The sequence below is a fragment of the Stenella coeruleoalba genome, assembly GCF_951394435.1.
Source record: "Stenella coeruleoalba genome assembly, chromosome: 20".
Taxonomy (NCBI): domain Eukaryota; kingdom Metazoa; phylum Chordata; class Mammalia; order Artiodactyla; family Delphinidae; genus Stenella; species Stenella coeruleoalba.
In genome coordinates this window covers 19,482,060-19,503,689 of record NC_137166.1, presented here as the reverse complement: position 1 = coordinate 19,503,689, position 21,630 = coordinate 19,482,060, and the positions used below count along the sequence as shown (strand labels likewise).

The 21,630-nt window shown below is 42.9% G+C and overlaps 1 protein-coding gene and 1 pseudogene across 3 annotated transcripts in view; both read left to right on the top strand.

Moving 5' to 3' along the window:
- The first annotated feature begins 5,318 nt into the window (after positions 1–5,318).
- LOC307179121 (large ribosomal subunit protein eL22-like) lies at positions 5,319–6,041 on the top strand (annotated as a pseudogene). Its single transcript has 2 exons — positions 5,319–5,387; positions 5,659–6,041. The product of its transcript is annotated as a large ribosomal subunit protein eL22-like (transcript).
- A 2,616-nt stretch (positions 6,042–8,657) lies between these two features.
- CBFB (core-binding factor subunit beta) overlaps positions 8,658–21,630 on the top strand; it is a 60,277-nt gene continuing 47,304 nt past the window's right edge. For both annotated transcript variants that reach the window (XM_079906472.1, XM_079906471.1), the window contains exons 1-3: positions 8,658–9,002; positions 9,231–9,317; positions 13,812–13,928. In XM_079906472.1, the coding sequence (XP_079762598.1) occupies positions 8,925–9,002; positions 9,231–9,317; positions 13,812–13,928 (282 nt within the window). In that variant the 5' untranslated portion in view covers positions 8,658–8,924. The remainder of the gene's footprint in view (positions 9,003–9,230; positions 9,318–13,811; positions 13,929–21,630) is intronic.

Sequence of the window (21,630 nt, the reverse complement as noted above, 5' to 3'; positions counted from 1 at the left end):
CCTGTCCACAGAGATTCACAGTGTCCACACTTCAGGGATGAGCACGTAACCCAAATTTGGCCTATTAAACTCAATCCCAAGATTTTTGTGGGAATATCAGGAAAGAGTAGTCCTTACCTCTTGAAGGTGAGTCAGCATGTGAATGAAGCTAAAACATAACAAAGAGACCGAGAGAAAGAGAGACAGACAGACGGACAGACAGAGACAGAGAGACAGAGACAGATTTCTGGTTTCAGTGCTTGAACACCTGGATCTAGCCATGCCTGAACCAAGAATTTTCAATTAAATGAACTGATACATTCCCTTTTTTTGTGGAAGTTAGTTTTAATTGGGTTTTTGTCACTTGAAGCCAAAACAATCTTGACAAGTATGAGTAGATGTCTCTGTCCTCAATTTTTTGATTAGAAATCTGAGGAACCAGCTAGCTCTGGGTTCTCAGGCAAGTCACTAAAGCTCTCTGACATCAGGTTGCTCTGACAAAGATTGAAAGGACTGAATTTCTTCAACTTCAGGACTCCTTTGCTCTCCTGGGATCTCTGGAGCTACCTGGCCACATGCCCTTAAAAGAATCAATCACTTGTTCTGAGTCTCAATTTTCTGAGCTACAAAATAGGACAGTCATTCCTTCCCTCCTTACCTTGGGAGAGTCCAGTGAGAAAGTGTTTGGAAAATTGCTTGTACTAAAGCAAATGTTATGTAGTGTGCATATTATACAAAGGAGGAATCTCAGCTCATACCAGACAACCGTTGTCCCAAAATGGCTCATATCTCTTCCAAAACAGTTTTTTAACACTTTTAAAAATAAAACTTAAGACATTAACACATATTTATAAAGAAGGCTTACCCACAGCCTCTCATTGGGCAGGATCTAGCTCAGGACAGGCCCAGGTAAAGTAAGGGATATGGCACTGAGTGAAGCTTGCTTGGGAATCACTCTTTGTCACAGCTGAGCTCTCTAGGAAGCTTTACCTTCAGGCTGTTTTTTGTTTTGTTTTGTTTTAATAAATTTATTTATTTTTTGAGGCTGCGTTGGGTCTTCGTTGCTGCACGTGGGCTTTTCCTAGTGGCAAGTGGGGGCTACTCTTCATTGTGGTGCGTGGGCTTCTCATTGTGGTGGCTTCTCTTGTTGGGGAGCACGGGCTCTAGGCGTGCAGGCTTCAGTAGTTGTGGCACACGGGCTCAGTAGTTGTGGCTCATGGACTCTAGAGTGCAATACTTGTGGCGCACAGGCTTAGTTGCTCCATGGCACATGGGATCCTCCCGGACCAGGGCTCAAACCTGTGTCCCCTGCATTGGCAGGCAGATTCTTAACCACTGCGCCACGAGGGAAGTGCCACAGGCTGTTTTTTAAGGAGTGCCCTTGGGATCAGAACCTGTTGATGGGAGAGGAAGGAAGCAGAACTGGGTGGAGGGAGAAGCCAAGCTCCACTGCAGGCCCAACAGCAGCTTCAGCTGACTCCACGGGGAGCTTTAGAGCTATTATGACCCATCAGCATTGCCCTGCTGGGCCTTTACAATCCCATCTTGATCAGTCATTGGATGTGAGCTGCCCAGGAAGGAAGAGTGACCTGCAGGTAGCTCTCTGCAGCTCAGGAAATCCCTGAGGGGGATAAGAGCATCCCATCTGCTGGGGTAACAAGTCCTTCACTGAAGAGAGATCTGGGTGGTGCATCTCTGTGTCCATGTTAATCACCAACACTACTCAAGCTGCAAGGCATGCTGGGAGCTCCCCTTGGGCAGGAGGGAGCAAGATGAAGTTAGCATAAGGTGGGGCTGGGGAAGCTACCAAGACTGTGAGGTGTCCTTGAGGAGGTTGCATTTAGCCTCCAGGGCAGGCATTGGTGAGGGGATGCTATGGGGCAGTCATTCTGCTCAGCACAGTTGAGAAAGATTTCTCAGAGGCCTCTGAACCCACATTTAATGGAAGAGTATGAATTTGCTTGGCTGAGAAGGGGAAAGAAGCAAGCTAAACAGAGGAAGTTAGGCAGGGCTGGAACAGTCTGAAGCTGAACTCCTTGACCATTCACTCAGAAGCGTCATCTAGAGGAAGAGGGCTACTGTCTGCTTTATTAATTATTCCTCATGTTCCTAGAGGGAAAGCAGGCCGGTGAGGTGGACGTTGGCTAGTAATTCTGGCTGCCTATTTATAAGGCCATGTTACAGCATGATGGGAAGCCCTGACTGCAAGGATGGTTTAGAGCTTGTCAAATTTGGGAAAGAATCCAAGAACAGAGCAAGGTGTCAAGGTATCAGCAGAGAGACAAAAGGAGAGATGGTAAAAGAGGATGCGTTTGGACTCAAGAGTTGATGAATGAGCAGAACTGAGTGTTGAATTATTCAACCTGCCTTATTGATCCATTGATCTCTCTCTGCAGGTCTTGGTTTATTCTTGGTTGGCATTTCCTGTGTCTGAGATAGTGAGAAGAGAAATGGAGGGAGGAGGGACAGATTTTTAAGACTCAAGAAGAGAGAAGAGGCAGTGCCAAAGAGAAATTTGGCTACAGGTATCAGGAAGCTTAAAATGCCTGTGTCTTTTGACAGAGTGGATCTATTTCTGGAAACTGACCCTAAAAACACTATCCAAAACTTTTAAGAAAAAGCCTTAAGCACCACGATGTTCACAGAAGCCTTATTTTATAACAGTGAATAATGGGAAACAACCTAAATAGATGTCCGACAACAGGGGATCAGCCAAGATGCCATTAGGAGTTTTATATGATTACGTGGGAAAATACTTACGCCATAGGGTTAGGTCATAATGGAACATTCAAAACTGTACATATAGAATGTCATAGCTGGGTGAAGAAATGTGGATAGAAAGAGGCCAAAGAAAATATACTGAAATGTTAGCAGTGATTGTTTTGAAGTGGTGGACTCTCTTCTTTTCCTATATTTCCTAAATTTTCTACAATAAATACACACAAGTTTTAAATAATTAAAACGAAATGTAAGGGTGGAGTGAGAGACACCCACATGAAGCCTGCACAGAAGTAAAATAAACACAAATTACTGGGGAGCCAACTCCTTCCAGAACCCAGGGTACTGCTGTGTCCTAGGTGTGCTGACCATCTCCCTGGCATATTGAATGGACACAACGGAGAGAATGAGGTGACACTGTGGTGCAGTCACTCTGCAGAGGACTCTGCAGAGAACTCATATTTAAAGAAAAAGTATGAGTTTTCCTAGCAGAGAAGAGGGAGGAAGTCATGCTCAGTAGAGGGAACAGTTAGAGCAAAGGCACTGAGGCATGTGGGAAACGCAGGCAGGCCAGTGTGGCTGGATTACAGGGTGCCATGGGGAGAAATGATGGGAGATGGGATTGGAAAGGAAAGTAATGACTGTCAGGGGATCACGAATGCTGGACTGAGGGACTTTGCCTCTCAGCCATAGGCAGACCGGAGACTTGGGGGAGGGGTTTAAGCAGGAGGGCACTGTGGTTAGAGCACCGCATTCTCCAGTTCCCTAGTGTAGTCTGTTTCCCATCACCCTCCAGAAACTTGGAGAGTAGGGGAGGGGAAGGGGAGCAGTCCAGCAGCCCTCACAGATGGTCAGCCAGGCCTCCTGACACCAGCCTGGCCCTCTTCCCACCACACCAGGTTCAGTCCCCAACCCCAGCCATCCAGACAAACTCCTCCACCTCCCATGACAAAGAGGCTCATTTGGAGCCTGGGCAAGATTTGCAAACGTCAAACTTGTAATTACAAGGATGAAATCATCTGGTTCCTTTTAAGCAAACGGGTTTATTGATCCCAACACTGGAGAAATGCTCTTCTGGGGAAACTTGCTCCTCTCTGCTTTCCTCTCCCTCTGGGATGGCTGAGCTGATGGAGGGAGTGTGGCAGGGCAGTTAAGAAGCGGGAAAACCTCCCAGAGGGGAAATTCTTAAGGGCCTAAGGGTGAATTGTATGGTATGTAAATTATATCTCCAAAAAATTATTTAGGGCTCAGGAAACTGCCTCATTTAGGCAGATGATACCCTCATCCTGGACTTAAGCTCATCTCCATCCAAAAACTAGAAGCTGGGGAGAGCCAGGCTTTAGTGGCTCTGTGCCAGCCCCTAATTCTCCTTCTCTCCCACCCCCCTCAACATTCATTTGTGGCTCCAGATCCTATTTCAGCTTCAAGATGGTACACTATTTCCTCACTAACTGACGGGAAACTGTTTCTTCAGAAAATAGCGCACCAGTGGCTCAGGGACCTGGAAGGACTTCACCCTCACTTTGAGGAGAGACAGGTGTGGGTGGCAGCTAAGACCAGATCTGTATAAAGCCATCCTTTCTGCTGGACCTGGGAGGCAGGACGTCTAGGCCTTGACCTTCCAAGCCAAGGAGGGACAAACAGTTGGGCTCAGGGGGCAGGAATGTGCAACCATCAAGGGCAAGAGCCACGTCCTGCCTCAAGGCCCACAGTAGGACCCCCTTCATTCAACCCGTTGGGGCCCCTTTGGGAGCATGGTAGGGTGCTTCAGGAGGAATGACCCCAGCCACAGCTCTCCACAAGCTCGCAGTTCAGTTAAGGAGACAAGCAGGACTTTTGGCATCTCTACCGGTACAGGCCTTGGAATGGAATGGTTAAGGGCACCAGCCCCTCTGAACCCCAGTTTTCTCATCTGTAGAACAGGGTCAATAACAACAAACTTGCAGGTTTATGCTGAGGAGTGGACAAAGAGGATACACCCCAAAGGCTTAGCCATTTCATTACCTCTCATGGATCAGGGTCCTGTCCATGTCCTGTGGTCACTTATTTACCTTTTCGGAGCCTCTATTTCCTTATCTGTCAGACAGGGACAAGGAGGACTGTCTTAGAAGGTGGTTGTGGGAATTAACTGACATAAGGGGCAAAAAAGCACCCAGTTCAGAGTTTCACAGTTGGACCAGACAATTACGTGTTCCCTCAATACCCTACTCAGGGGTATTGTGGTTTCTCTGCCCACCATCCAAGATCAGTGGGAGCAGCTGCCCACTGGGAAAGCAGGAGAGAGGAGGCCCTGGGCTGACGGAATCCTTAGGAGAGGAAGGCTCCGAGCAGCAGGGCTTCAGAGAATTCAGCCAGGTTTGTGGGGTTGGGAGGGTGTTTCTAGGCAATGGACAGACACCCTCAGGCTTTCATCTGTGGGCCCTACTAGAGCTGGCTCTTAGCAAACTCCTTCACTGGGTGGTGCCTGGACCAATCCATACTCATCTGGACAGAAGCACAGAGCTAAATATACCTGATGTAGGTGAAATTTTCCTTTATTAATTTCCTTTAATCCAGTTTTTAAAATAAGTGAAAAAAATTTAACAACAACCAAAAAAGGCATACAGAGGTCAGTCGAGGAGATGGCCTCCTTCAGCCTGCGGCTCGTTTCCCGGTCATCCTGGCCGGTTGGACGCCAGACAATGGCGAGTGTGGGTTACCCTGTGGCCTGGAGTTGCCAAAGGCTGTCTGTGGTGCTGCTGTTCTGGGTCCGCCTGGCAGACTTTCCCATCCCTTTCCTTCAGGCCGTCATCCCCCCCAACCCCCACCCCCGTGAGGCTGACACTTAGAGTGCTCTGTCCTGCTCTGAACTCCCACTGCTCCGAGTCCTGCCCCCTTAAGCCTAGAAGGGATTTGTCTTGACCATGACCTTTTCCTTGTCAAAAAAGTTCATGGGGGCTTTCTGCCTCTGCTGCTGCCAAGGCCCCTGTGAAAAAGTCTGTGGCGAACGGGGGCAAAAAAAGAAGCTAGTACTGAAGTTTACCCTTGACAGCATCCACCCCGCAAAAGATGGAATCATGGATGCTGCCAATTTTGAGCAGTTTCTTTAGGAGAGAATCAAAGTGAATGGAAAAGCTGGGAAACTTGGTGGAGGGGTTGTAACAATCAAGAGAAGCAAGAGCAGGATGACTGTAATGTCTGAGGTGCCTTCTCCCAAAAGGTATTTGAAATATCTCACCAAAAAATATTTGAAGAAGAATAATCTACATGATTGGTTATGCGTAGTTGCTAACAGCAAAGAGAGTTACGAATTGCATTTCTTCCAGATTAATCAAGATGAAGAAGTGGGGGAAGATGAGGATTAAAATTCAACTATCTGGAATATTTTGTATGAGTTCTTGAATAAAACTTGGGAACAACAACAACAAGAAGTTCATGTCTGTCTGAGCATCTAGGCCACTCTAGTGAGATTTCAACTTTTATTTATTCCACATTTCCCAGGGCAGAAACGATTATTGCTAGAATCCAAACACCAAGGTCAGCTGCAGGTCCGTGAGCCCTACCTGGACCCACTGTGGAGTAAGAGTGCTTCCCTGTGAATCATCTTTTGGAGACAGAAATGAAAGGTTTTACACAAATGTCTACCTGAACAGAATGTGGTGGTGTTGCATGGTATCACATGGGATATCCTTTTTTCCTGCTATTGAAGTCAACAGCAGAAACTCTGTTCCCCAGACCACAGTCCATATTGACTGAGAGCAAACTCATCATCTTCCTCTCATTTAAACAATGGCTGTGTTGTCCTAGTGCCCAAAGGTCTTCTTAGTTGAACTGGAAAGACTTAAGGGAGAAGCAGCAGATGGATGAAAACTTCTATTCCTTGTGAGTGACTTAGTCCTGCCTTGGTAACTTGGGGTAGAGGCTGCCTCACTTACCTCCCAACATAAAGTGCAGATGTTCTAAGGCTGGTTGTATCCACGCTTTGTGCTGATGTGAAGTTTCCCCCTTCAGTTTCACCAGAATCTTTAGGCAGTGAAACTAAAATGGCACCTTTTGCCAGATGTAGCTGATACAAACTGTTCAGTGGGCCCACCAGGTACTACTCTGACTCCCTCCTTTTGGGAAAACTGCTATTCCCTTCTTTCAACCATCAGCTTCTCTCTGAAGCTGCCAATCTCAGGCCCCCAATCCGCAATGGGAGAGCATGTGACTGAAGTTGGCCAGTGTCATCACATCTGCCTGGAAATGGTGATTTTGGCAGAGGGGAGAGTATATGACCCAGACTGGGCCAATCTGGGAGATGGAGACTTTGGAGATGGAGAAGTGGCTGCTCCCATCCTTTGTCAGGAAATGAATGCCATCGAAGAGATGCTGAGAGAATTAGCAGTGAGAAGCAATGGAGAAACCAAGAGTCCCTCTCTGTGATTTGTTTACTTAAAGTAAAACTGACAACTTTTTAGCTTTAAGTTTTTTTGAATTGGTTTTCAGTCACTTGCAATTGAAAGACACCTGAGGGAAAGATTCTGGGATAGCTGGAGGCCCAGCAACAGTGGTTGGTGACATCCATAACTATGTATACCCTTTCTGTTTGTGTACAGACATACATTCACACTGGCTAGGTGTAGGCCAGGCAGCATGCCCTTAGAAGGAGTTGATTCTATGTTTGCTATTCAGAAAGAGTGTGTTTGTTAAAACCACCAGCCTACAGGTTTGATTTTGCTGAAAACTCTCTCCCTGACCTCGGGCAATCAGTCACTAACTGGACCTCAGGGTGAACAACCAATCCAGTTTGCCGGGGACTGAGTGGTTTCCTGGGACATGGGACTTTCACTGCTAAAACCAGGATACTCCATCATCCTAGCTGAGTTCCATATCCGTAAAAACGAGATTGGATTGGACTAGAAAGGGGTGGGAAAGTCTGCCAAATCCTGCATTCAGGCAGACATTGCCAACTGCCCTTGGCACTAATTCCTGTGAACTTAAGTGTATCCTCACAATCCTTTGCAATAAGTCCAGCTACTGTCAATCAGAGTTGGCACCTATTTGCCATACTTGGACTGAGTTTTTGACAAGCTGAGATTTTAAGGATCAGAATTTATTGAAGACCAACTTTGAGTCAAGCTCTGCCATGAATCCCATATCAGGGTCTCTCCAGCTTGGGCTAAATGACTTCCCTAGAACTTGTGGATCTTGTTGCACATTTGTGTAAATATATGAACTGGTATTGGGTTATATAAGTCAGCTTGTTCTTCAGAAACTTAAATTTATTGAGTGCTCATTATCTGCTAGAATTGCATAAAGGCTCTCATGCTAACACTGCGAGCTTGTGAGAGCCTGCATTTTGGAAAAACGCAAACTGAGGCTTAGCGCGGTCCAGTGCCTATCTAAGGGCCTCAGCCAGCAGGCAGGGGAGTTGAGTAAGATCCCACTTGAGGCCCTTCTGACTCCAACAGCTCCGACTTTTCCACCATTATGCGGATTCAGATGGATTCTCTGGTCTCTTTCCACCTTTAGTCTTTGATGTGCACAGCCTACACCCCTCCCGGTCGGTTCTCGGACGCAAAGTCTCCAAGGACTGAAGTTTCCTCGCGTTCACGTGACATTTTGGGGTTACTCCGCGCTGCTGTGGAGCCCAAAAGTTCCAGTGGAAAGGAAGAACCCTAACGGGCCGCTCCCTGTCTCCAAGAGCCGAGCAGATCCCCACCGGACGATTCCACACCAAGTGGCCCGCGGGCGGTCCAGGGGAAGAGGGCCGCGCCGCGGGAGGAGCTCCGCTTCGCTGCAGCCCAGCGGCGCCGAGGGCGGACGGGCAGCGCATGCGCGGCGCGGAGTTGTGAATGGTGCGTTTTGTTTGCTGGAGTTTGGGGCGGGCGGGCGCGCGAGGAGGAGGGGTGGGGCCGACGGGGGCGGGGCGGGCGGGCTAGCGAGGTGGGCGGTGAGAGGAAGTGGCGGCGGCGGCGGCGGCGGCCGGAGGCGGCGAGTGCTGGGTCCGCGCGGGCGGTAGGCAACTGCTGAGGCGGCGGCGGCGGCGGCGGCGGCGGCGGCGGCGGCGGCGTGGGCTGGGCTCGAGCGGGCGGCGGCACCTCAGACTCCCGGCGCGGGAGCCCACGCGGGCGGGCGCCTGAAACAAAGAGAAGCGAGAGTCAGGGCGCCGCGGGTGCGCGGTCAGTCGGTCAGCGCAGAGCCGGCCAGCGGGTGCCCGCGGAAGCCCGGAGCCCGGCCGGCCGGCGCAGCCTCAGGGCGGGAAGATGCCGCGCGTCGTGCCCGACCAGAGAAGCAAGTTCGAGAACGAGGAGTTCTTCAGGAAGCTGAGCCGCGAATGTGAGGTGAGGCAGGCGGGCGGCGGGGAGGCCGCGGCGCGCCCCGAGCGGGCCCGGGCGGAGAAAAGTTTGGGCGGCGCGGCTCCCGGGAACCCCGCGCCGGCGCGCCTGCGGAGGGGCAGTCTCGCCCGGGCAGCCATCTGCCCGCAGACTCTGGTTGCCCTTATCGGTGCCGCGCGGGGCGGGCGGCATCGCGGATTTGGCTTCTGATTTCGGGCCGTCTCTGCCTTGCAGATTAAGTACACGGGCTTCAGGGACCGGCCCCACGAGGAGCGCCAGGCGCGCTTCCAGAACGCCTGCCGTGACGGCCGCTCGGAAATCGTAAGTCGGCGGGGCCGGGGGCCGGGGGCACAGGGGAGCAAGCCGCGCGCGGGTCACTTGTTGCGCGGGGGCCGCCGCGGCCCAGGCCGGTTCCGGACGGCGCCGCGGACGCCGCGGCTCCCGGAACTGAGCGGGCGCCGTCTCACTTCCTACTCGGGATTCAAAATGCGAAACCAGACACTGGCGGGCCGCGTCCTCGCGGGGAGACTCTTCCCTGTGGTTCTCGGCGGGTGGATTATGTTTCCCAGACACGACTCGACAAACACTTTGCCGCGAGTGGAACTCAAACCGGAGCCCAACTAAACAAGGAAAGGTCGTTGTATAGGCTGTGACACCGATTAAAGGGTCGGTTATTAGTAGGAAGAAAACACCCTTACGGAAAAAATTGGGCTTCGTTCAAGGTTCTGATTCTTGGGCGATAGTTTGTGTCTTAGACGCTAGATTTTTCGTAAACCTATATGTGAAACTGTCTTATTTTCAGTATAGCTGAGAATAAATCTGAGAGTAAATCCAGTTATCTGTTGTTCTAATAGAGGGGGAAAAAAAGCCCTCAAGAACGTGCCATCTTCTTTTCTTAGAATGTTAAGCTTCAGGAGAATCAGAAAGAAACCATTTGGTGTTTTTTTGTTTTTTCCCCAAACCTAAAAAACGTATCTCGTTTAGGCCTGAAGTTACTAAAGAATTGCATGGATTTGCAAAACCCAGTGTTGATCCGAGGCCCTGTTTTAGGTGGTGGATTTGGTGCCTTACCTCCATGAAGCCTAATGTTGAAAAAAATTTAAGTGTCCTAGTTCCCCTCATCTCCTTTTGGTTTGTCCTACTGGAGGTGCTAATGAAGAGAGAATGATGAAGCCCAGAAGTGCATAGGAAAAAACTAAAGAGAAGAGGTTGATTATTAATTTTTAAAAAAGTTGTAGCACTGTATAATGGAATCTGATTATCAGCTCCATGACTTGGACCATTGCATCTGCACACACTTGAAGGTATGGAAGCAGTTTGAATTTAGGTTAACAATAGGAAGACATATTGAAACATTTGCTTCTCCCATTCCTTGTACAGTAGAGAATCTATTTATTGGTATTGAGACATAATTCACATAAAATTCTCCCTTTTCATCACTGAAATCGTTTATTTTTAAAAAATATTTTGATGCTTAAAATGAAGGCTTTTTAGAATTGTATTACAGATCATGAGAAGATACTGGCCAAATTTATTAGGAACTCTAGAATATTTGGTCATTATTGCACATTATAAAAGAAAGTGTCTAGATTTTAGCCCACTTTTTTGAGTGTTTGTAATAGTTATATGATTCAAATGTATAGGACAAATACTTTCTGGTTTTGGCACTGAGTGGTAGAAGAATCATTCATTAGTTGGCTCAGTGATTATATCATCCTTTGTCTGAATTTCCTTTTGGAATAGGTGGATGGTATACCCAACCCATGGATGTTTTGGAAGTAACTTTATTTTTGGAAGGAATTTCACATTTCCCTCCCTTTCTAGTTTCCCCCCCTTTAATTCAATGTTAGCCATATTTAAATTGAGAGATTTTTAGCTTCTAGAGGATGGAGACCACATTAATTCCGTATATGCCCCCTCTGTATGGGTTTTGCACAGTGTCTTTTGCATCATAAGTACTTGATTATTTGAATTTAGAGGTTATTTCGCTTAATGCCCAAAATATATCTTATGACTTATAAACAGGCTGTGGTTTTTACTTACTTGGTGGTGGAAAATAGGCGTGGAAAAGGCATTTTTTTGCTTCTATTTTGACAGCAGCCATGTATGATAAAAATATGCGTAGTTCCCAAAACTATATCCAACACTTTCTCCCCTCTCTTTTATTCTTTTTATTATGAACATCTCCTTAACTTTATCAGTGAGGTTAATGAATGATTTATTTTGTATTTAGATGCAAAACAGTGTAAGGCTGTGATGCTCATCTCTTCTTAGTTATAAAACTTATCCAGACTCCATATCATAGCATGAAATAAAAGTGATTATGGGTGAGGGGTAGAATTTATTTGGTAAAACCTGATTTATTCCTTATATAAGCTCTTGTAGTAGGAGTGTTAGAGATATCTTCAACACTAATGATTAATAAAAGAAAAAAATACTTATGAGAGGTATGGTGACTACTGTGAAAGCAGTAAAAACTATGTATTTTTAATCCTGAAGATGGAAGAATAAAAGGTATGTTGGACTGGCACAGGTGTGCTATTTTACAGTTTAATGAAACCTGTAAAGTATGGTCAGGACATTCTAGAAATCCTCCATACAGACACTTTTACCAGTGTGACATCTTTGTGTTTTCAAACAGAGTTTTCCCAACTCCTAGGTATATGTAGGTGTTCCAGTAAAAAAAATAAAATAAAGAGTTCTGTGGTCAGATAAATTTGGGAAATGGTATTTTAGAGTGATCTGTTTTTACCACTTCTCCTGTCTCAGAGAGGGATGTTGATGAGATAATGGACATGAAGTGATGAAGCAGGAAATCTCTTCTGAGGTTGGCCTTCAGGCAGGAGGTGAGGTAATAAGAGCTGCAGAATGTCTTCACCTAACACAGAGCTGATTTGGGATACACTGGTGGCAGAAGGATTTGTAACTAGGTGAATACTGAAGAAACATGGCTGCGGGATTTTGACGGAGGGTATTCATTCATGGGCAGAATCTCTTATCTGCCCTGAGAATTTCATTATCTGAGACTGACAAGGTTGGCTGTCTTCTTCAGCTCAAAATTACTTCTCATTGTATTTAGCAAATACATGTAGCATTTACTTGGTACTGTTCTAAGCACTTTACAAATACTGGAAACTGAGGTTCAGAGTTAAGTAATTTGCCTCAGGTCACACAGCCTAGGCAGTTTGCCACCTAGTGTCTGTTTTCATTTGAACTATTATTCATTTCAGTTCAATGGTTGTTTTTTAAACTTATGCTAATAGTGGGCAAATTTTTTTTTTAAGATTAATATTGTAATATTGATGTTTGTTCAGCCTCTATTCATATAAAACATTTACCACAAGAAAAGGTATCCCAGTGATTAGGGAAATGCCATTAAAGATGTCTATAGAGATTTAGCAGTTAGGTTGACAGTTGTACCTACTAGTACCAGTCATAGGAAGTACTGTAATTTTTATCTCTAAAGAATCTAAGCCCTTAATCATCAGGGGAACTAGCGGATAGCTGAATCAACTAATGCTTTAAACAAATTGCCCAAAAATGTGAACCCCTTGCTTTCAGATGAAGACTATGCTTGGAAACAAATTATGCTTAAGAACTTTAGTTAGTAAAATAAAACAAACAAAAAGTTCTCTGATTTCAACAAAGAAGAGTTTACATTTAGATGATGAAAAAAATTTTTTTTCCAATGCTTTTTACTTATTTCTTTCATATTTTCCCTGGGGAAGAGGGACATGGTTATTTCCATTTTTTACTTGGGGGAAATATAAATTGCTCAGGGGCTACACAGAATGAGACTGTATTGAAATGGTTTTAGATTGTTCTGTCTGTTGAGCTGTGCCATCCAAATCTTTTATAAATATTAGATGAATACTCTTTTGTTATTGTCAGAATCAGTTCTCCTAAAGTCGGGTTTTAGAAAATGCATATTTTTTTAATCATCCAAGGTTTTAGAGAGATGAGAAGTAGTCACATCACATGCTAGTGTATGGTTTATCAGAGGAGAGACAGTCCCAGGTGCATTTTTCTTTTCAGTAGGAAGGTATTAACATTTATTTGTATTCACTGTGCAAGTGACTGGAATTTGGGAAACTGGATAAAATAGACACCTATGGGGATGAAAAGGTCTGTATTTTTTAAGCTGAGCCTTTCCTGAAACTAGAATTTTTGTCTCTGAGAGAGAATTCTGCTAAAAACCATAATGGAGGATATTGTCTTCATCTTATAAATTTTGGTTATTAAAAAGCACTTGAAGTGATATTTGGTTAGTTTATTCATGATAATGAGCTCCTCCCAATGTGATATATTGTGGAGATATTTTCACTTCCAGTCATCTCCAAGTGCATTTTTAACATGGGTTTTGGAGCATAGTGTTTCTTTGAGCAAGAGAAATCAGGAAAAATTAAAATGTCTCATTTGCACAACTTTAAATTGTGGTATGCTCCAAAATTCAAAATATTCAGCTCTTCAGTGATTTTCACATTTAAAAATACAGGTTTTTAAATACAGTGATGGTGGCTTCTGGTTAGACATTAGCAGTGCACTATACTAACGTCAGCAAAAAATGACCTGAAAGAAAGTATTGATTCCATGTCTGATTTTATATTTAAGCAGCCAATGGCAAATGTCCTCAAAATGGAATCAGATGTTTGTAACTTAATACTTAAGAAAAATGATGAGTGCATGTTTTTTTACTTTTAAGTAATCTTGGTGCTGCCTGGCTTAAGACAGAAACTGATGTAAAAATAAATGACTGCCTGCATAATTTATGTAATGTCCTGCTCCTGATCCTGTTTGTATTGATTTTTCTAAAAGGCTTTTGTGGCCACAGGAACCAATCTGTCTCTCCAGTTTTTTCCGGCCAGCTGGCAGGGAGAACAGCGACAAACACCTAGCCGAGAGTATGTCGACTTAGAAAGAGAAGCAGGCAAGGTAGGAAACATTTCTTTGCAATTTGAAATACTGTGGATTGTTTTATTATTAGAGATTATCTGGATTTACATTTTAATAAAGAGATCACATGTCTGATTATTCAGGCATATGATCAGATTTGTTTTCATTCCGTATTATAAAGATATAATACAATTTTTAAAAATCAAATTTTTTATATAATTTTATTGCTAATTTCATGTTTATATCATTTGCCATAGAAAGTTCTAGCCCTTAAAGAGAGTAGTGTGCTTTCTTACATGTAACATTTGAAACTTAATTCCTTTGAAGTGTTGACAAGAAATTTTTTGTTCTACTAAAATGTGTGTGACTATAGTGTTGTAAAAAAAAAATGAAATTTAGAGAAAAATGGGAAAAGCCTCTGTAGGCTTAAAATTTAATAATATTTGGAAATAGTTTATGGGTAGCTTTCTGCTTCTGTTAATATAGCAAATTTAATTTTGAGAAAAACAATGTGAAGATGTTAACTTGGAAATAATTTTTTTGTTTTGAGGAAAAGCTTCTGGGAAACATAAATGTCTTAAAATTATTATGTTGGAAGTTTAGGTTGAATATATGGAAAATGTAGTTGGAAATGTTTAAGCTGAGAGCCATATTAAAATCTAAGTTAAATGTGTTTATGATTTTGATGAAATGTTAATGAATAATATCTTGGATTGGTTCATCTTTTAATGTGGAAATTGACTTCTTGAAATAAAATATTTAAAGAAAAATTTTTGACCTCATTTTGTACTCAGTATTTCTCCTGTTTCCTTTGCAGTGTATTTCTATACCTATTTTTATTAACTTGCTAAATTACTTTTCTAAGTGTCATCGTGAATAGTATAACCTATCACTTTATTTGCAAAACATAAGGAACACCTAAATAGTCCTTTGAGGAACTTAAAAGATTTTTGTATTGAACTGTATTAGGAAAAGGATTTTCTTTTTATTTATTGATTGAATTTTTGAATTTTATTTTATTTTTTATACAGCATGTTCTTATTGTTATCTATTTTATACATATTAGTGTATATATGTCAATCCCAATCTCCCAATTCATCCCACCACCACCCCCCCTGCGAAAAGGATTTTCTTATTTTGTATATATACAATGAAGAGGGGTTTTTTTGTGTTCTTTAATTTTATTTATTTATTATTTTTAAAAAGAAATTTTATTGATTGATTGATTGATTTTAGCTGTGTTGGGTCTTCGTTGCTGCACATGGGCTTTCTCTAGTTGTGGCGAGCGGGAGCTACTCTTTGTTGCGGTGCGCAGGCTTGTCTTGTTGTGGAGCACGGGCTCTAGGCACACGGGCTTCAGTAGCTGTGGCACGTGGGCTCAGTAGTTGTGGCACATGGGCCCTAGAGCATAGGCTCAGTAGTTGTGGCGCACGAGCTCAGTTGCTCTGCGGCACGTGGGATCTTCCCGGACCAGGGCTTCAACCTGTGTCCCCTGCATTGGCAGGCGGATTCTTAACCACCGCGCCATCAAGGGAGTACAAGACCACATTATCTTTGGACTTAAGCCATTGAGATGTTTTCAGTTATACGATCAACAAGAACAAAAACGTTAGATGGCTTATTCTAGAATTTAGAGGTTTTGTTTTCAAATATATCAGGAAGAGTGCTAGAACTGATGTAAGAAACTTATATTTTAATACTTGTTTTATAATTTTTTTTCTGTAAAGGGCCAGAGACAAAATATTTTCAGTTTTGCAGGCGTATGTTCTCTGTTGCAACTACTCAGGTTCGCTGTTACAGTGTGAAAGGAGCCATAGACAATACATAAACAAATGAACGTGGCTGTATTCCAGGGATGGTAATGCTGGCAGAAATCTGTATCTTTCCCTCAGATTTAAATCTGTAAATGTTTGTGCATAGATGATATATTTCTCAAATATAATTTTACCAACACTTGTACTATGCCAGTAGAATCTAGGGGAAAAAAAATTTAATGAAAAAAAAAAACCCTGCTAGTATATCACTCTATACCACTGGGATAAATAAGTACTCCAGTGAATTTAGAGAAAAGATAACCCATGTTTTCTCATCCATAGAGCTCAGGCTACAGGGTCTCTTATTTCTCGTCCTCCTTTTTTATGATGTCTTTCTGATAACCATTAACGTTTATTTCTGTGCCCATAGGACTAGAAGCAAAGCAAATTGAAGGAATTTCCCTAAATGTTAATTATTTGCCTCTGCTCCTTATATTGGATCCAAAATCAGTGTCTCTTCTTCCACATACTCTTGACCTTGTTACATCCTAAGGCAGCTTAGTTCTCTTCCCATTCAAACCCAGCTTTGAGAAGATGAGTGGTTAAGCCTTTCAAGTTAGGTATAATTAAGTCCTGGCTTTGTATACTACTTCATTTATTACTCTATAACTTTGGACAAGTTATTTTATCTTTATGGTCCTCAATTATAACGTGAGTTTAATACATATCTCCCAGGGTGGCCGTAGTGATTAAATGAAATAGTGTATATAAAGTGCTTAGCTCAGTACCTGACACAGTTACTCAAAAATTCATTCAGAAGTTCTTTGTTGAACACCTGTTATGTATACTGAGTGAACACTGTCCTGGGCACTTGAGATGCATCAGTGAACAAAACAAAGATCCTGCCCTAGAGGTTGTTTTATGGAAGGAATGGAGTAGTGGGCAATATGCATAGTACATAAGGTATGTAATATGTTACAGAGTGGTAAGTGCTCTGGAAAAAAAGGAAAATTAGAGTAAAATAAGGGTTATCAATGAACAGGAATGTCCGTAATTTTAAATAGGATAGTCTGGGTAGAGAAGGTCATATTTGAGCAGAGACCCGAAGGAGGTTAGGGAATGATGAGCCATGCAGATATCTGAAGGAAAGATGTTCCATACAGAGGACACAGCCTTGTAAAGGCCCTAGACTGGGAGCTTGCACAGTGTGTTTGTTAAACAACAAGCGGGCTGGTATGGCTGGAGTAGACTGAGTGAGGAGGAGAGGAGTAGGAGAAGAGATGAGGGAGATGTCAAGGAGCCGGTTTATGTGACTGTGGGAGACCATGCAACAACGTGGACTTTATTCTGAGTGGAGTGGGAAGTAGTTTCTGCTTTTTGAGCACATCAGTGATATGATCTGCCTTAAGTTTTGAAAGGATCACTCTAGCTGCTGGGTTAACAACAGGTTTAGGGGGCAAGAGTGAAGCAGGGGGACCAGTTGGGCTATTGCTTTAGTCTTGGTGAGAGACTAGGCTGGTAGCAATGGAAGTGGTGAGAAGTAGTCATAGTCTGGATATATTTTGAGGTAGAGCCAACAGGATTTGCTTATGGATTGGATGTAAGGTGTGAGAGTCAAGAATGACTCCAGGGGCTTCCCTGGTGGCGCAGTGGTTAAGAATCCGCCTGCTAATGCGGGAGACACGGGTTTGAGCCCTGGACCGGGAAGATCCCACGTGGCATAGAGCAGCTAAGCCTGTGTGCCACAACTACTGAGCCTGTGCTCTAGAGCCCACAAGCCACAACTGCTGAGCCCGCGAGCCACAACTACTGAAGCCCGTGCTCCTAGAGCCCATGCTCCGCAACAAGAGAAGCCATTGCAATGAGAATCCCGTGCACCACAACGAAGAGTAACCCCTACTCGCCACAACTAGAGAAAGCCCACGGGCAGCAACGAAGACCCAGCTCAGCCAAAAATAAAATAAATTAATAAATCATTTTTTTTAAAAAATCTTTAAAAAAACGAATGACTCTGGGCTTTCCTGGTGGCACAGTGGTTAAGAATCCGCCTGCCAATGCAGGGCACGCGGGTTTGAGCCCTGGTCTGGGAAGATCCCACATGCTGCGTAGCAGCTAAGCTCGTGCGCCATAACTACTGAGCCTGCGTGCTGCAACTACTGAAGCCCACGCACCTAGAGCCCGTGCTCCACAACAAGAGAAGCCACTGCAATGAGAAGCCTGGGCACTGCAACAAAGAGTAGCCCCCACTCACCGCAACCAGAGAAAGCCTGCGCGCAGCAACGAAGACCCAACGCAGCCAAAAATAAATAAATAAATTAATTAAAAAAAAAAAAAGAATGACTCTTAACTTTCTGGTTAGAGCAGCTGGGAGTATGGGATTACTGTCATCTGAGATGAGAAAAGCTGTGGGTGGAGCAATTTTGAGGAGCAGTTTAGGATATGTGAGTTTGTGGTGGTAGCTTGTTGCAGCTTCTGTTTTCTCACCACCCACCCTTAACTTTTTAAGTTATGGCACTGCTTTTCCATAAGTGACCCTTTGCTTATCTCAAGAGTTCGGTGGCTTTTTTTTTAAAATCAACTTTATTGAAGTATAGTTTACTTACCAAAAAATGCACCCACTTTAAGTGTATAATTTGAGTTTTAACAAATGTGCACACCCATGTAAACACCACCCACAATCCAGATAATGTTTCAGTCCCCTCGTGCCCTTTTACAGGAATCTGGGAGTGGCTTGGCTGGGTGGTTCTGGCTTAGGGTCTCCTAGGACATTGCAGTCAAGCTCTTGGGGCTGTGCAGTCTCTGAGGGCTTGGCTGGAGCTAAAGAATCCCCTTCCAAGCTCACTCATCACTTTTGGTCAGTGGCTTCAGTTCCTAGTCACATGTTCCTCTCCATAGAGAGAAAAAGAATGAGGTCACCCTGCTTTTTATGACCTATTCTCTGATCACTTGTGTCTTCTCCTGTTCATTAGAAGTGAGTCACTAAGTCTAGCCCACACTCAACAGGGAGGGGGGTGGTTTATTCACAAACATGAGAGGAGGCTGGGGTCATTGGGGCCATCTTGGAGGCTGGCTACCACAATGTTCACTTAAATTTGATGAATTCAGAAAAAAATTAGAATGCTAATAGGAAACAGAAGCTCCATAGTCTCTTTCATTTGAAATATGGCTTTATGATCTAAGAAAGTGGTCTTAGCAAAACCAGTCCTTTTATTCATTCTTTCTACCTTTGTGTTTGTAGGAATATTTTCAAAACAAGGGTCTTCAGTAAGGAAGGTCTGTTAATGGATAACTGACCATCAAGTCAGAGCACACAATTTTATAATCTGTCTTTCAAATATATTTGAAACTTTTGCACCCAGGTATCTAGTGAGTTGTCTACACTGACTCTTAATAAGGGTCTTTCTTAGAAGAGGTTTAAAATAATACAGTATAGTGGAAAGAGCTCTGGATATGAGTCAAAAGACAATCATAACTGGTTTCCTTACCTGTAAATGGGAATCAGAATGTCTTCCCTATTCATATACCTCATGTGAGGATTAAATGACGTACCAGAATATGTGAAAATGCCTTTTAAATTGTAAAGCCCTATCCAAAGTTAGGCTATTTGATGGGTTTGTAGGGTGAGATTATAGATAATCAAGGAGTTTTAGTGCTGTAGAGTGCCTTAGGTCAGCTTCACTTCAGGTAGCTCTACTATGTTGGGAGACTGCATCTTTCCCAAGTGGTCCATCCTGGTATTTTATAAACCTAAACAGCCAAAATGTTTATAATTCTTCCTTAACTTAAACTGCTTTCCTCTAATTTAGCTGTCAGAAGACAAGGGATGCAACAGATAGAATTGAAATCATTCTTATGTTAAATTTTTGTAGACCAAGCAACACCCAATTCATTTGATCTTTCCTCTTAGAATTTATTTCCAATTGATTTTTATTTCAAACAAATGCAGATAATTATGGTTGACCATAAGTTATTAGTCTTGAGTGGTCAGAGTAATGGTTTTTGTATGCATTGTGTTTTTGAAAGCCTCCTTAGGTTTTTAAATTAATGATTGTTTATGCTTACTACATGATCCTAGTTTGTGAGCATGAAGCATATGAAAACTTTATAAACTGAACAAATGAACTTTATAGTGCTATTGTTTACCATTTTTTCTATGGAAATTGAATATACTATCTAGTTTTATCTAGATATATCTAGAATATACTGTGTGGTCCCAGAAAAAGCAGTTAAACTTTATATGGTTGTTGCATTGCTATTTATACCTTATGATTTTAATTGATAGTCAGGTAATGTTAATAGCAGACATTGGGAGTAATTATAATGTGTATGGCGTTAGAGTAGGTACTTTTAAACATTTTTGATGTTATGTGTTTTACTTTTTTTGTCCTTTCTGAACATTTATACTTAAAATGAAAATCTTTTATCATTCATTTTCATCAGCATAAAGTAACAAAGCAAAATTTAACAGCATTTGATTTAATGCATGAGGACAAACTCTTGTTTTAAATGTCTTCAAAGGTCTGTGACTGCTGCTTCTGGAGTGTTTTGCTTACTTGCTTGCAGGATCTTTGTCCCAAAATAAATATTGTGTCTGTTTATATACCATCCACAATTTGGCAGAGTTTAGAGGACTCCTTAATGTTAGCTTTGAGAAATCCGTATTCAGGCTCAGCAGCAAGTTCCCTCTCCTCCTTATACAGCCCAGTCACTCCAAATAAAAGATATCTGTGGTAACGCTTTGGAATGTGGTTTCCCCAAGAGAAATTGAGGCAACTTTACAACTAACTTGTCAGATCTAGACTTTAAGTATTTCAATTCAACTAAAACATGAAGTATATTTTCCAGCACTTAGTTATCAACAGTTCAGTGCATTGAAATAAGTAATCTGGGCTTTTAGAAAAGTTTTATTTCAATAATTTTTTAAAATAAATTTATTTATTTTTGGCTGCATTGGGTGTTCGTTGCTGTGCATGGGCTTTCTCTAGTTGTGGAGAGGGGGCTACTCTTTGTAGCGGTGCACGGGCTTCTCATTGCAGTGGCTTCTCTTGCGGAGCACGGGCTCTAGACGCGTGGGCTTCAGTAGTTGTGGCACACGGGCTCAGTAGTTGTGGCTTGCGGGCTCTAGAGCGCAGGCTCAGTAGTTGTGGTACACGGGCTTAGTTTCTCCGCGGCATGTGGGATCTTCCCGGACCAGGGCTCAAACCCGTGTCCCCTGCATTGGCAGGCGGATTCTTAACCACTGAGCCACCAGGGAAGCCCTATTTCAACAATTTTTAAATCCAAGAAGAGTTGACTGACTTCATGAAGAAATAATAATGTTTAAAAATGAGAATATCATAGTACCTTCCAGTTAGAGTTACATTAATTTTCATATATGGTAAATGTACCTCTGAAGTATTTGAAGATGATGTACTCTTTTTTTTTTCCCTCTCTTTTTTCTCCCAGGTTTTTTGAGATATAATTGATATACAGCACTGATCTCTTCCCCTTTTCTTGAATTGCATTATTTGCCTAGATTTACCTTTTAATGTAAAGATAACATTTTAGTCTTGGCCATATCTCAATTATATATTTCAAGTTAGAGATGTCAGAAAATATGTCTGAGAGAAACATCCTTAATTCTTTCCCTTTTTGCTTCTGTTTCCTACCCCAGTATTTTTGAATGATTAATTCAAACACTGCAAGGATAAAGACTATTGAAATGTTCAACTAAAGAAATCAGTTTTTGAGAAGGGCTGCTGTATCCCAGCTTTACTGGTTCTCATTTTCTTTTGTAATTTTTTTTCAATTGTCATTATTGAGATATAATTTATATACAACAGAATTCACCTATTTAAGGTATATAATTCAGTGACAAATGTGTACAGTCGTTGGTGTGATTACTACCACAATAAAGATACAGAATATTTCCATAACCTCAGAAAGTTCCCTCATGCCCCTTTGCAGGCAGTGTCATTTCAGGTAACCACTATCTCCTTTCTGTTACA